Source organism: Phoxinus phoxinus (assembly GCF_949152265.1).
Source record: "Phoxinus phoxinus genome assembly, chromosome: 3".
Taxonomy (NCBI): domain Eukaryota; kingdom Metazoa; phylum Chordata; class Actinopteri; order Cypriniformes; family Leuciscidae; genus Phoxinus; species Phoxinus phoxinus.
The window spans coordinates 16,069,557-16,082,815 of NC_136878.1; the positions used below are offsets into that span (position 1 = coordinate 16,069,557).

Sequence of the window (13,259 nt, forward strand, 5' to 3'; positions counted from 1 at the left end):
ATAATTTGCTCGGCTAAATTGTAGCACAGCAGGAGATGAAAAACGCCTAGTTTATGCTAGTCTTAAAGTGACTGGTAAAACAGCAAGATGCTTTCTTCCCCTCCATGAGCATTAAAACAATATATATAAACTTGTAATACATTTCCTTTTTATTCTTCAGTGTTGACTGGGGAAGAGATCTGAAATGTTCAAAGGTGTTCGATGAACCTCATCCTGGAGAACTATACCTCAGGTTTTATTTGTTACAGGCTCCGCAGTATCAGCCCATGAGATCAGTTACAGAGCATAACCATCTTATGAAAAATCATCCTCCTCTAAGTCATTTATCACGGATTTGCCAAAGGAGGGAGACACGACTGCCGCGCTGCTCGCTGTGCCTCTATTATTGTCCTTTACTGATAACTGACAAGCTGAAACTTCTATGCAGCAGCACACAAATAAGCCCCACAGACTACTCCATTTAGGATTATAACCTGTGGATTGTGGGGAAAAAAATAATAATCTGTGTTGATAGTGTCGGTGGAGAGAGAATCCAATTGAATGTGACCAGAAACTAGACAAAGCTTTTTCTTCCTGTCTATAGATTAGAGGCAAATAGAAAGAGGCAGATCCAGACAAGTTCTAAACATCATATGGGGCACAGGCAATGCCTAGACCCGATAATGAGCTCTTTGTGTCCCTGTCATACCTGAAGTGAAGGCCTTGAGTCCTGGCGACCAAGCAGCAGTGACAAACTAACAATGACAAGATCTGGCCTCTGGCAGTGTGTCTGAATGCTTTTCTTCTTTGCCATGGAGTGTCACATTCTAATGGCTGCTATCATCGGGAATCAAGTCAATTTGTTCCTGGAGTTTTATGGGTTGAATGAGTGGGAGTTTGTTAACTAGGAACTGAAATATGCTTTGTGGTGTTTGCAACTTAAGAGAGCAATTTTAATTTCAACGTTAAAGCATTTGGTTTTGTTCAGAGTCATTTATTTCATTCTTTATTTTCAGCTCCACATGAATATTGTAATGCAGCTGTCAAACAGACAGAGTTGTTCCCTGCTCAAACCCCTAGCTTTTCTCACGCAATTGAGAGAAAATTATGAGCATGCACGGTAAAATTATGAGCTCTCCAATTGCAACTGTCATCCACTCAAAGCCCGTGAAAGTATATATAATAAAACACAGAATAAAACTCTTGTAGGTGTTATCGCTCTTGCATTGAACAGCCTAATTGATTATAATAGGAGTGATGTAGTTGTCATGTCACGCTGTTCGTTTTCACACTGCGATTGGCTGCTGTTTTATTCCTTTCCAAGTCCAACTGAGAAAACCTGCATTTTATGGCATAATGAATATTAAATGTCTAGAATTGTACACACTTATATATTAAATATTAGAAATTTATATTAGTATGTTCATATTCACTTTTATATTTTTGAATGATTACTAATATTACTAAAATATAAAGTTGCTTGGTAACCTTACTAGGATTCACCATATGGATGTGTTAATTTGCCAGTTTATTAGCTCTCACCTAACATCTTCTGCCTTTCAGCCATCATTAGTTCTGCTTTCGTTAGTTAGGCCTTCTGGGCAAACTCGTATAACAAAATTAATTATTCATAAGCATATTCTTTACCTTAGTAAATTGTATCTTGTAAAAAAAAAGTGCACCTCATAAAACATTGGTTTTGCTTTCATTAATTGGTATTCATTTCATACTGGTAAATGTAATAATTATCAATACTATTAACAAACATTATGCTTATTAAATTACAAAATATTTTCAGGGCTGTACGTTGACTTTTTGTGCTGCAGATGTTGAACCTTTTGGTGCTCAGGCCATACAATTATAACATGCATAAAACTTACCATTTCTGAGAAAAATCTTAAATGTTAAATCTCATAAAAATCTCAAAAGTCAGAGCCCATTTTTCTTGTGTATATTGTATTGTCCCTAGACTTATTTTAAACCGTGCTATATATTCAATTATTATACTTTTAAAGGGGTCATATGATTCTTTAAATGTTTTCCTTTTTCTTAAGTGTGTTATGTATGTTTGTGCGTTATGTATCTGTTTGTGCATGTATACGATCTGCAAAGTAACAAAACGTATAGTCTCCCACAAAGTAATTTATTCTATATAGCAGAGAACACTGATCCAGACCTGCCTAAAACGCCTCAATCGAATATTACTTCCTTAAACGTCTACGTCATATGCATATGCAAAGAGGGAAGACGAGGCTTCAGTGTGTTTGAATGGGAATATTATATCAGAAAATAGTCAAATAGAGAGTGGACAGTCGCGTTGCTTTGTGAAAGTAAAACCAAAGCTTGAGTCAGCATGCAAGTACCGCATTAAGTTATTTTTCGCAGCTTATTGTGCTTAATAGCGTTCTGTGCTTTTACTCATTCATGCATGTTTCTTTATTGCTCAAATGTGTCAAACTTTAACCAGTAGCTACAGTTGCTTTGCTGCACAAATATATTTGGGAATGCAATGGAAGCAGAGCGTTGCATATCTAGACGCAACAAACTCACTTCACACAAGCAAACGGCTCTATCTCACACACATACAAAACTGTTGCACGCGTGCCATGATAAATCTATTCATCAAGCAGACCGATTTATTTTTTCCATAGCATGTGCATTGTGCGCCATATTATAATCACACTGTACAGCCCTGCATGAAAGTCTCATTCATTTCATTTGAATTTTCACTAACTACTAGAAACATTTCAAGATCTGTCAAGCTTGAAGTTTTTTTAATGAATAATAAATGTTATAAACCGTGTTACATACATATTGGTTTATAATGTGATCTGCTGTGGCTACTGCTGATGCTGGTAACTCAGTGGAGACTGAAAAAATTAATGCGTTTTAAGATCTAAAATATATCTAATATCCTTTATCAAATTTCAAATCACATGTTTTATATTTTTCAGTGCTTGCTTGTGCATATATATATTGAAATTGAATTGTGTATCCTGCGTTGCTTTGTTTATTTTACTCCATTTGCTTGTTATAGTGTTTTTTCTGATTGGTCTGGACCAGTTGTATTGAGGCATTAAAAAAACTGATTGTGATTGTGCCTATAAATATTTGAATTTAGTGCTACAAGTTTTCCCTCAACACAAATCTAAGAGTAAAGCCCTGTTACTGTGTCACTTCTTTTCTATTTATACTAATTTCTTCTCTCCTCTGTCTCACATCATTTTTCAATGACTGCACAAAGCTTCAGGGCAGTTGTAGCTCATGTGGCTCAGTCCAGCTCTGTGTCATGGAAGAGGGAGCCAGCTGACTACTGCGAGTTATGACGTGTCAGAGTTGACATGTGATGTGGTGTTGACATCTGTTAGCGACAGCTTCTCAGAAAAAAAGCTTCTCTCTGAGAAAGTGCCTCTGCGCTATAGATGGAAGCTGACTGCCAATGAAGGACAGAGAGAAAGAGAGAGAGGACTTTTGCAGCACAACAAATGGAAGCTGACTGCAAAGCAAGGGCAGTGAAAGAGGACAAGTACAGGGCATTAACCTTCATTTTGCAGTTACATTTTTTGGGGGGAGGGAGGATATTATGAGAAATTACAAATTTAAATCAGACCTGCAAAACCTGTGACTTTCAAGTTTAAGACTGTTGGACTTCTTTAATAGCAAGGGGTGAAGCAACCATGTAACTTGAGACAATATGTCCTTGCCATGTGTATTTTAAAATTCTATGTTAGTCCTTTCCACTTTTTGTGAGGTAATCATTGTTTTAAGAGTTTTGGTTTGGTGTAGACAACTTTAAGACCAAGTAAAAGCCTTGTAATAGACTGTAGTAGACTGAACAAACTGGTAAGCGGGAATCCTACTATGGATAGCACCTGCTTATCAATGTCAAACTTTTAGCAAATCAGTTGGACTACTGGGTGTGGGTGAACAATACGTGTCATTAATATTCATAAGGAAAGCTATTCAATTTTAGATAGCTGTTAACTGGCAAGCTTCAAGTCAACAGATTCAACAGAGGTGACGCATACTAAAATACATTTTTCAACAGGGTTACACAATGCTCTTTCTAGCTGTATGCTTTATAGTTTTCAATCTCTCTTAAAAGATTCAGATAAAGACATTTATTTATTATATCGCCCTCATATTTACATATGTAATTTGTTCTGAATCAGAAAACATTAATTTAGCTTTCATTTGTTGTTGTACAATTAACAGCTAATATTTTACCATGAAATGGAAATTCAACTATTTTCTAAATGCTTCTTATTGATCTTACTGTGAACGATTCATCCAAGCACAATTTATTTAATTATTTTTGAGCTTGTAATTTTAAATCAAACCTCGATCTTCCAGTAAAACGAAAGACTCAGTGGCATATGCTGATCTTCTCCAATCATTTAGTCTGCTTAAACTCCGCCCCTTTCTCACAATCCACTGCAAGCTCAGATTCAGATCTGCCTCAATCCAATCAACAACCGATGGATAGAACTCTGGCTCGCCTTACTTGTTTTTTTCTTTTGCAATAATACATTTCGCTCGGATATATGTCACAATACTTTAGAAAAAAAATGACACGGCTTCTGTTTCATTGCGACTTTAATGGTACCGTAACAAACACAGCCTAATTCTAAGAAACGGGGTCAAAATGGGAAACAGGGTCGAAAATAGAAATGTGTAACTCATTTATATATAGTTTAAAAACAATTGGTTTGATTCAATGACTCATAAATACTTATCTTGTTTCATTACTGGATGATTCAGCGTTTTTGAACAAATCTCTTGAATGAATGATTCGATGACAAATATATTTTTTAACAGTCACTCGTCATCACCACCTACTGGTGTAATTATTTGAAACGTCAAGTTACTTTCAAAAGGTGATTTACTCTATTTTGATACTAGACAGCAGTGTTTACAGTATATCCTGACTATAAGCTTTTATCCCAGTACTTCTGTGATCATTTTAATTATTGTAACACACAAATAATGATACTGTGTGGTTGAAAAGACTGTGAAGCTGTTTCACCTATACATGACAACTGCGCTCTCTGGCTCAGCGACAGCACCAACACAGATTTGAATGTTCGCTGTGATCATACTTTTCAAAGGTTTAATAGACATAGCTGAATTGCTGTCATTTAGTAATAAGATTGCGAGGGTATTTGAATCGAGATTGCGATCTTTTAATGATTAATCGTGCAGCCTTACAGAGTGCAGTATATAATGAGAGAGAATAAAACAATTAAATAATGTTAGCCCTGAAACATTGGTATAACACAATTCAAAGACCTGTAATGGTTCCGAAGATGCAATGGACATTATTGCAGAAACATCCTTGAATATAGATGTGCGTATATGTCTTTCAGTTCATTTTTTATTTTTAAATTCTTGAAGTCTTCCCTTCATTGCTCCTAATAGCACTTTGTGCCATGGCAGTTATGATAATTATTTATTTGGAGTTACGCTGGAGGGAGCTGCCATGCAGAGCGGGTGGGGAGAACATGAGCGTGTGATGAAGGATGACATTAATGTGCTATTAAAGCTTCTACCCCCTGAGCAAAGTGTCACATTCGCCACTGTGAGCTCAAGTACGCACACATGCACACAATGAGATGAGTCATTTGGAGGAGGTCACTCTAATGCTGTATAAGTTAGTTGAGAAATGACCTGTTACCCATAGCCATTTGGAATCTCACACTGTATAGGCCCACATTAGTAATGCAAGTAGTCATTTAACTGATGCTTTAGTATAAAGCAACTCTTATTATCTGGTTAGTCCCCCTTGGAGCAAGCTGGGGTTAAATGCTCTGTTCGTGGGTGCAATGGGTTCTTGTTTGCATATCTGCTGACAGTGAGAAAATTGGTTTAAATGGTGTGTGTGTGCGTATATATTAATATACAAAAATCCATATACAACAATTTATTGATATAAATAAAAAAAAGGCAACATTTTATTTAGGTGATGTTACAAGCGTATTTATTTATTTCAAGGTATTACAAGTGGCAGTTTTATATACTTAAAAAAACTAGCAATAATAGTGCAATTTAATTTTCAAACATTTTCAGGTCATTTGTTTTAGTGAGTTGCATTTTTGAGTCAATATTTTGAGGGGCATGTGCTTTTAGTTTGAATGGGCATGGTACTTCTGTGTGACAAATTAATTTAGAAAAGGACAATATTTCCTTTAGGTCTTTTAATTAATATGAGCTCAAATTTAAGCTCAAGCTTAATTTGCAGTATACTGTAGCATGTCACAATTTAGCTACTTGAACTCCTCATCAGTTATTTAGAAAAGTTTACTTTTAGTTCTGGTGGTTGTTTAGAATTAATTTATCCAGTCTAAATTCATACGCAAGCAAAAAATCGGACTTGGAATACACCAAATAGTATGAATGCAGCAGCTTTACTTGCTGGTCCTCCAATGGATGTCGCTCTCCATGGTGCTGAAATAATCTTTCTCTGCTACAGCAGGGGAGACAAAAGCTGCAAATCAGTTGCTGGAAGCCTTTGCTGGAATCACATGGAACAAAACATTACACAGTTCTCGCTGTGCTGTGCCATGTCCTGTTCTTAGTCTGTTCAAACACTGAAATACTACTAAAGTCAATCCCTGTGGCTGCTGCCTCTTAATGTAAGCAGCTTTCTTTGAGTCTAGCTAGTGAAGTATTACGAAAGGAACCGGTGTAAAGCAACGCACATTAAATGTGACTTGGAAATGTTACTGATTGATGTTGTACTATTGTGAACTTGAAAGTGTGGTTCTTCTTGAGTGCTGCTTTTCATATTCTATGGTGTCACAACTATGTGCCTCATCTAAACATCTTATTTGGATCTCAGATACATTTTAACATCAGGTTTTTAAGGTCATGTTCATCATGTAGCACACCTATTGTCTGGCTGTCGCTCAGATAGGCTTACACAGACTTTGCTCTAACAGTCCGTTGCGCACAGAGCACAAGAAGCATCCGCTTAGTAGATCTAATACTGCTTGAGCCAAAGCTTCAAATGATTGTCACGTCCTGTCAGTTTCTGGCCATTAAATTGAGTCCGTGGCAGTGCCACATTTTGAAGCTGAGGCAGGCTGGATTAACTATCTCTAAATAAAGCTTAGAGGAGACCTGAAATCTGTGTTTTTATTTTTATTTTACATTACTGACAGTTAAATCTCATCCTGACCATGCATCTTGGTCATTGTCAAAAGGCAAATGAGATTCTGAAGTGTAGAAATTACACCATTCCACTAGGGGAAGTACATAGAGTACATGTTTGTTTCTTTTATTTATTTTACAGATCTGAGGTGAATTATCCATTTTTGCTTTCAGTATGGCTATAAAGGGCATGCACAATTGTTTTCAAACTCGCATTAAATGCATATAACATTGAATAAAGCACATAAAGAGTACCTGAGATTACCATTGTCATACTTTGTGTTGTTGTCCAGCCTCAACATCACAAAAATAGAAGCGGTTTCTAAAATAGAGTAGCCTTGTATTGCCAATGCAGCTGGTTAGGACAAAAACTCTTATTAACATGAAAAAGATACCTTTTATCGTGTGTCGCGTCTGGTTAGGACTGTAATTCCACAAAGTCTACTTAAAGTAAAAGATTGCTGTATACTGTATATTCAATATATATACTCTAAACAGATAATCACTATATAATTGTATTGTGATCCCGATGTAAATTTTAACCTTGTATTTCCAGGTCCTTGCTGATTCCCTACCAGAGTTGTTGTAACAAGTGAAGCTGACAGATAAAAACATGTCAGCCAGGTCTCTCCGGAATATCACCTGTCACCTGTTGATATTCCTGCAGGAAATTTGACTTTCTAACAGAGAGAAAGACCATCTCCTATTAACATATTACTCATATTTTCATCTATCAGGCAGGATTATGCGACGTCATTAGTCATGATTTTCTTGCCTGCCGGCTGCCACTGAATTTGATCCCCCACACTACGCTGTCAATGGAACATCTCAGCTGGGGAATGATGAATAATGTCTGTGTCTCTCAGTGTCCATGAAACACAGGCGTCTGTCTTGCTTTGTTTACCCCTGACTAACAGTACCATGTAGAGTCAGCTCAGAAGCGAAGGCAATCTGCTTTCATGATCAATAAACCTGTGGGACAGACAGGATGCACCACGCTGCTCTGGTCTGCTTTTTTCTTTGCAGTCATTCATTTTTGGGAGAAAACCAATTCAAGAAGGCACTTGATTAAATGAGATGTTAGCGTTTCGCCTCCCCGCGCTCCCTTGACTCCTTTCCGCAGTGGCTGAGAGCTGCTCATTTATTAAGGGAAGAATCACATCCAAATTTGCTAAATCAGACGTAAGTGCCGTATGTGGTGCGAACAACATTCATTTTGTGTCATCATCTCGGCAGGATCTGTCTTTAAAGATTTGTGTTCATTTGTGAAACTTTATTTTGTTAACCACATAATGACAGAAGGTGAATTTCAGCAAACCTACAACATAATTGGGAATCCACTAAATGACATATCTTCAAAATTGATTAGACAGTGGGTTGTCTGAATGACTATATAACTAGTTGCTCTTAAAGAGATTTCACTTTTCCTGTTTCTTCTTGTAAAGTGATCCACTGGAGGCTAGTGTTGATGAGAACCCAAGTGCAGTTTAATTATAAAAAATAACAAGATCAAACATAAAACAAAAACATGATGTGGCATGAAAACTCAAATGAGGACATGGACATGAAGATACAACTAGTGGTCTACAGGAAACAATAAAGACACATGGCAGACATGAGGGCTTAAATACATACAAGACTAATGACAAGGGACACCTGTGAACAATGAAACAATGAACCAATGACAACATAACACATCAGACAAGGGAACACATGACTAACAGGGAAATCCCATGATAAGACAGAAACATGACATGAACAAAACCAAGACAAGACCAAATCGTGACTTCTTCTGAAAAACTTTCTTTTGTGGAACACAAATGAAGATATTTTTTAAAATATGTCTCTCTATCTGTTTTAGGGAAGTCACGAAAGAAAATGCAAACAAATGTGTCCCACTCCTGAGTCCTGACACATCCTCTGACAAACAGATGCATTTTTGGTTTATTAAACAGACCAGTGTGTACATTATTTATTTCAAGTACAATGCTTCTGAGAAACGCAGCCAGATATCTGGTTCAATACATCACACAATCTCACTGGATGCCTATGTCCACAGAGCTGCCCTGTGGCGTAAAGCTGAACAATTGTTTGTATGTTTTGGTCCCCCTAACAAGCACCTAAGCAGAGAATGAGCAAGTGGGTGGTTGAGGCTTATCTCACTTGCTTATGAGTCGACCGGACAACCTTCGCCTTTGGCTGTCCGGTCCCACTCTACTAGGAGTATGGCGGCCTCTAAGGCTCTAATGTCATGGGATGCTGGTTGCTGGGTTGCTGGATCTCAGCATGGGATGCTGCAGTGCTGGTGGACCAGTGTTGTCTTTAGGGTGCTGGAATGATCCCGGTACAACCACAACAAAACTTGTATTTGTGTTACATATCATGTTTCTTAGTGTGTGTTCATAGTTAAATAAAGACCAAGACAATTTTCCAAATTCATTTTAATAAATGTATTAATAAAGAAAAAAGCATGTTGCTGGTTAAATGTTTACTGCTACACAGGAAAATCCTCATTGTTAAACAAACACTGCTCAGTTGTCACATGGTCCCAATCTATAGAGTAAAAGTAACACTAAGGGAATGCTGCAGTTAGTGAAATAAAGTAGATTCACTCTACAGGGGATGATTGAGCATTAGTGATGACAATTGTGACACTATACATGCATAAAAACCAGCCTGGACCAGCACTATACCATCATAAACCAGCCTGGACCAGCACTATACCATCATAAACCAGCCTGGGCCAGCACTATACCATCATAAACCAGCCTGGACCACCATGGAATCCATGCTGGTTTGTGCTGAATTTTTCAGCAGGGATTGTCTAAATTTTTTTTGGTTGAGGGCGGTGAATTTTGTTGCAAAAGTAGTGCTTTGATGGCTGGAGCAGTGGTGCTTTAAAGGGGATGAATATAGAGAGGGATTCAGTGTGCTGACAGTCTGGCAGTTACTGCTACTAAACTCTAAAGTGCAGATACTGCCAGCATGCTAAACCCCTCTCTGAGAAGCTTCATCCCTTCCGCAGCAAAAAAAAAAAATGGTATAGAAACTTTCTTGTCCAACAGTCTAGTCAACCATTATTATTGCAATATTTGTTCTCAACAACCAACCAGAAATGCCACTTATAAAATGCTTTTTGCACCAGTATCTAACGGTTCAAAGTTGCCCCGAGAACAGCATTAATTTGAAATAGAAATCTTTGTAACATTTATAAATGTGTCAACTATCCCTTTTGATTAATTTAATGTGTCCTTGCTGAATAAAAGTAATAATTTCTTAATTCACACACACACACACACACACACACACACACACACACACACACACACACACACACACACACACACACACACACACACACACACACACACACACACACACACACACACACACACACACACACACACACACACACACACACACACACAATCTTACTGACCCCAAACTTTTTGAACAGTAGTGTTGGTGTAAAGGAGAACCACAATATTATATAGCTATATAGTTTGAGAGAGGAAAAGTGAGGATGTGAAACTTCCGGATGAGAAGTATCATGTTTGTTTGGGCTCCTTTGCTGCCATCTTCCAGGGCATGCAGTGTCAGCATCCTTTCTTCTGTTTATCCCCCCGCACTGGGGCTCATCCTAATCTCACAAGAAGAAAATTGTTTCAAAATGAGCTGTGCCTTCTTGAACTGATCTTTTTACATAAAATGCATGCCATCCTTTTATCTTTGAGCTGCAATAGCAATCCCTGTATAGTTGGCAGGCACTTTCAGATTTATTTGATATTTATCTGGTTAAAGTGTTCTGGCACTGTTGTTAGGAGACGTACGGTACAGGAGCATTCCAGATTACACAGTTATGTTTGAACAAGTGGAGTGCATTAAAGTGGTGTAGCAAACAATCCGGATTGGTTATCGTGGATCTCAACATATAGCATAAAATTCCATTTGTACTATTTTGTAAAGTCTGTAGGGTATAGGGATACTGTAGGAAAAATGTAGAAGATGAAACTGATTAACAGTGAAAGCCTTTACTAATGCAACAAATCTGCAAAGAGTGACTTCAGGTTCACAACAGGAAAGTCAGACATTTTGAAAGTCAAGGAACATTAAATTGTATCATCCTTAGTTTTACCAATCATAGATTCGAGAGTTTGAAGGGTTCAGGTTGTGACAATCTCATCTGAAGATATTTGTCTTAAATGAAGCCTCAGGGGTAACTAACGTCCCTGGCTCTTGTGCTTTTAGGCTAATGCAACTTCAGCTAGCTATTTTCATCTTGCTAACGATCTGTGGCACAGACAACAAGGAAGGGCCTCCTGGGAGAGGGAGAAAAAAAAACGTTTTCTTTTTCTTTCTGTCTTTCTTTCTTTCTTTCTTTCTTTCAGTAATGCACTCAAAAACTTGGAGCAGAGAGACATGAAACTGTAGTTATGTAGGGCAGCTCGTGAATGGAAAAGCAACTAGAGGCCATACAATTTTTCACTGATTTAAAAAATAATAATGATAACAATGCATAAGATATTTTTAAACTTCAGTCTCAGAATTCAGTGAATTCTGGTACCCTTTCATCCTTCTGACACCCAGCGTATATTCTTACAGTCGATCGACATTAAGGACCCTGACTGAAGTGACCGAACTCTGAAAATCAATACTTAATGGGCTCTGACCTGAAGTGAATTCAGATGAAGATGTTAATACTTTCTGTTTCTCGCTATACAGGGCTGAAAATCCGCGAAGTGACGATCAATGTTACTAGGCAGCAGGTGGAGGATTTCCATGGTCCAGAAGACTACTGGTGCCTGTGTGTGGCCTGGAGTCACCTAGGAACCTCGAAGAGCCGTAAGGCCACAGTGAGAATAGCCTGTGAGTATGCTAGGTCAGGGGACCATTAGTGGTCACCAATTGGGCAACAAAAATAAAAAATGTTTTTTAAGGACGTCAAAACAAAATGAGGAATATTATTTGAATCATTGTTATTTTTATTGTATTGTTGGCCTTTTTGCAATTTTTGTATTGACAGCGCTAGTTTTTAAATAGGAAATAAAAACTAAATATGGTATGTTTTTTAAAAGGTTTATGCATCTGACCAACTCTTGTGTATAGAAAAAGATATAACTAGAACAATTTAATACATTTGAGGGTCTTGGGTATCAAAAAGTTTGAAAATACCCTTTGTATTTAACAAATATTTTAACCAATCAGATTTTTTTTTCTCCTTTCGCATTTTGTCTCTTGAAACTGATTTAGATAATAGCTTGTAAGCTAAATCTGAAACAGATGCTGTATTAAGCTGTATATAAATTATTTAATGAAAATGTCTCTGAAACATCTGTATATTTGACAAATACTGCATTTAAAGTATGCAAACACAGCGCGAGCGTCACTACGGGAGCAGAAAGTGTCCGACTTCACTTCCTCCCTGCCTGCAAGCGGCAACTCTCGCAGATCGGTTACATCCAGCCGCAGCTGAAGTCGAACACACCTAACATGTCACCACATGTGATCACATGGATTTCACATGGGAACTGTTCCAAAACCACATGTTTCCCATCTGCAAAGTATGTGTTTCACATGTGTTCCACATGTAACCACATGTGTTTTTTCTGTAACGTAATATAAACGCATAGATGAAAAAGGGGCAAGAATCTGTTTTATGTGTTCTGTTTACATTTTTTTTCCTTAATGCACTTGATGTGTTAAATCTGAAGGGATATTTAGATTTGCAATCTATTAACAGCTGTATTTAGTTTTTATTATTATTTGCTGTGATTATCATTACCATCATTTATTATAGTTTTTAAGACTTATTATGTTGTATCATTATCAGTTGTTATCAATTCACAACTTTATTCCACTTGAATACAGGTAGTATTATTTTTATCCTACCTGAGGCTGGACCATTTTTGGACATTTTTTTCCACAGTGTTTTCTTTCTACAAATTGAAATATTTTTTGCATTGTACATAAAACAATTCTCTATTGCTGTATAAGCACAGTGAGGATGAGGCAGAACTGTCCAACTGAACTGAACCAACAACACCTGCAACTCTAGCAGATGGCCTGAGCACCATTGAGAATGTCTGCACTCTGCAGCTCTTTTGCCCTGCCTTTCTAAGGTTGCCAAAACG

At 37.4% G+C, this 13,259-nt stretch overlaps 1 protein-coding gene across 8 annotated transcripts in view; it reads left to right on the plus strand.

Annotated features, from left to right (window-relative positions):
- unc5db (unc-5 netrin receptor Db) overlaps positions 1–13,259 on the plus strand; it is a 220,024-nt gene that overhangs the window by 160,824 nt on the left and 45,941 nt on the right. For all 8 annotated transcript variants that reach the window (XM_079605688.1, XM_079605687.1, XM_079605682.1 and 5 more), the window contains one exon: positions 11,851–11,994. In XM_079605688.1, coding sequence (XP_079461814.1) covers positions 11,851–11,994 — 144 coding nt within the window. The remainder of the gene's footprint in view (positions 1–11,850; positions 11,995–13,259) is intronic.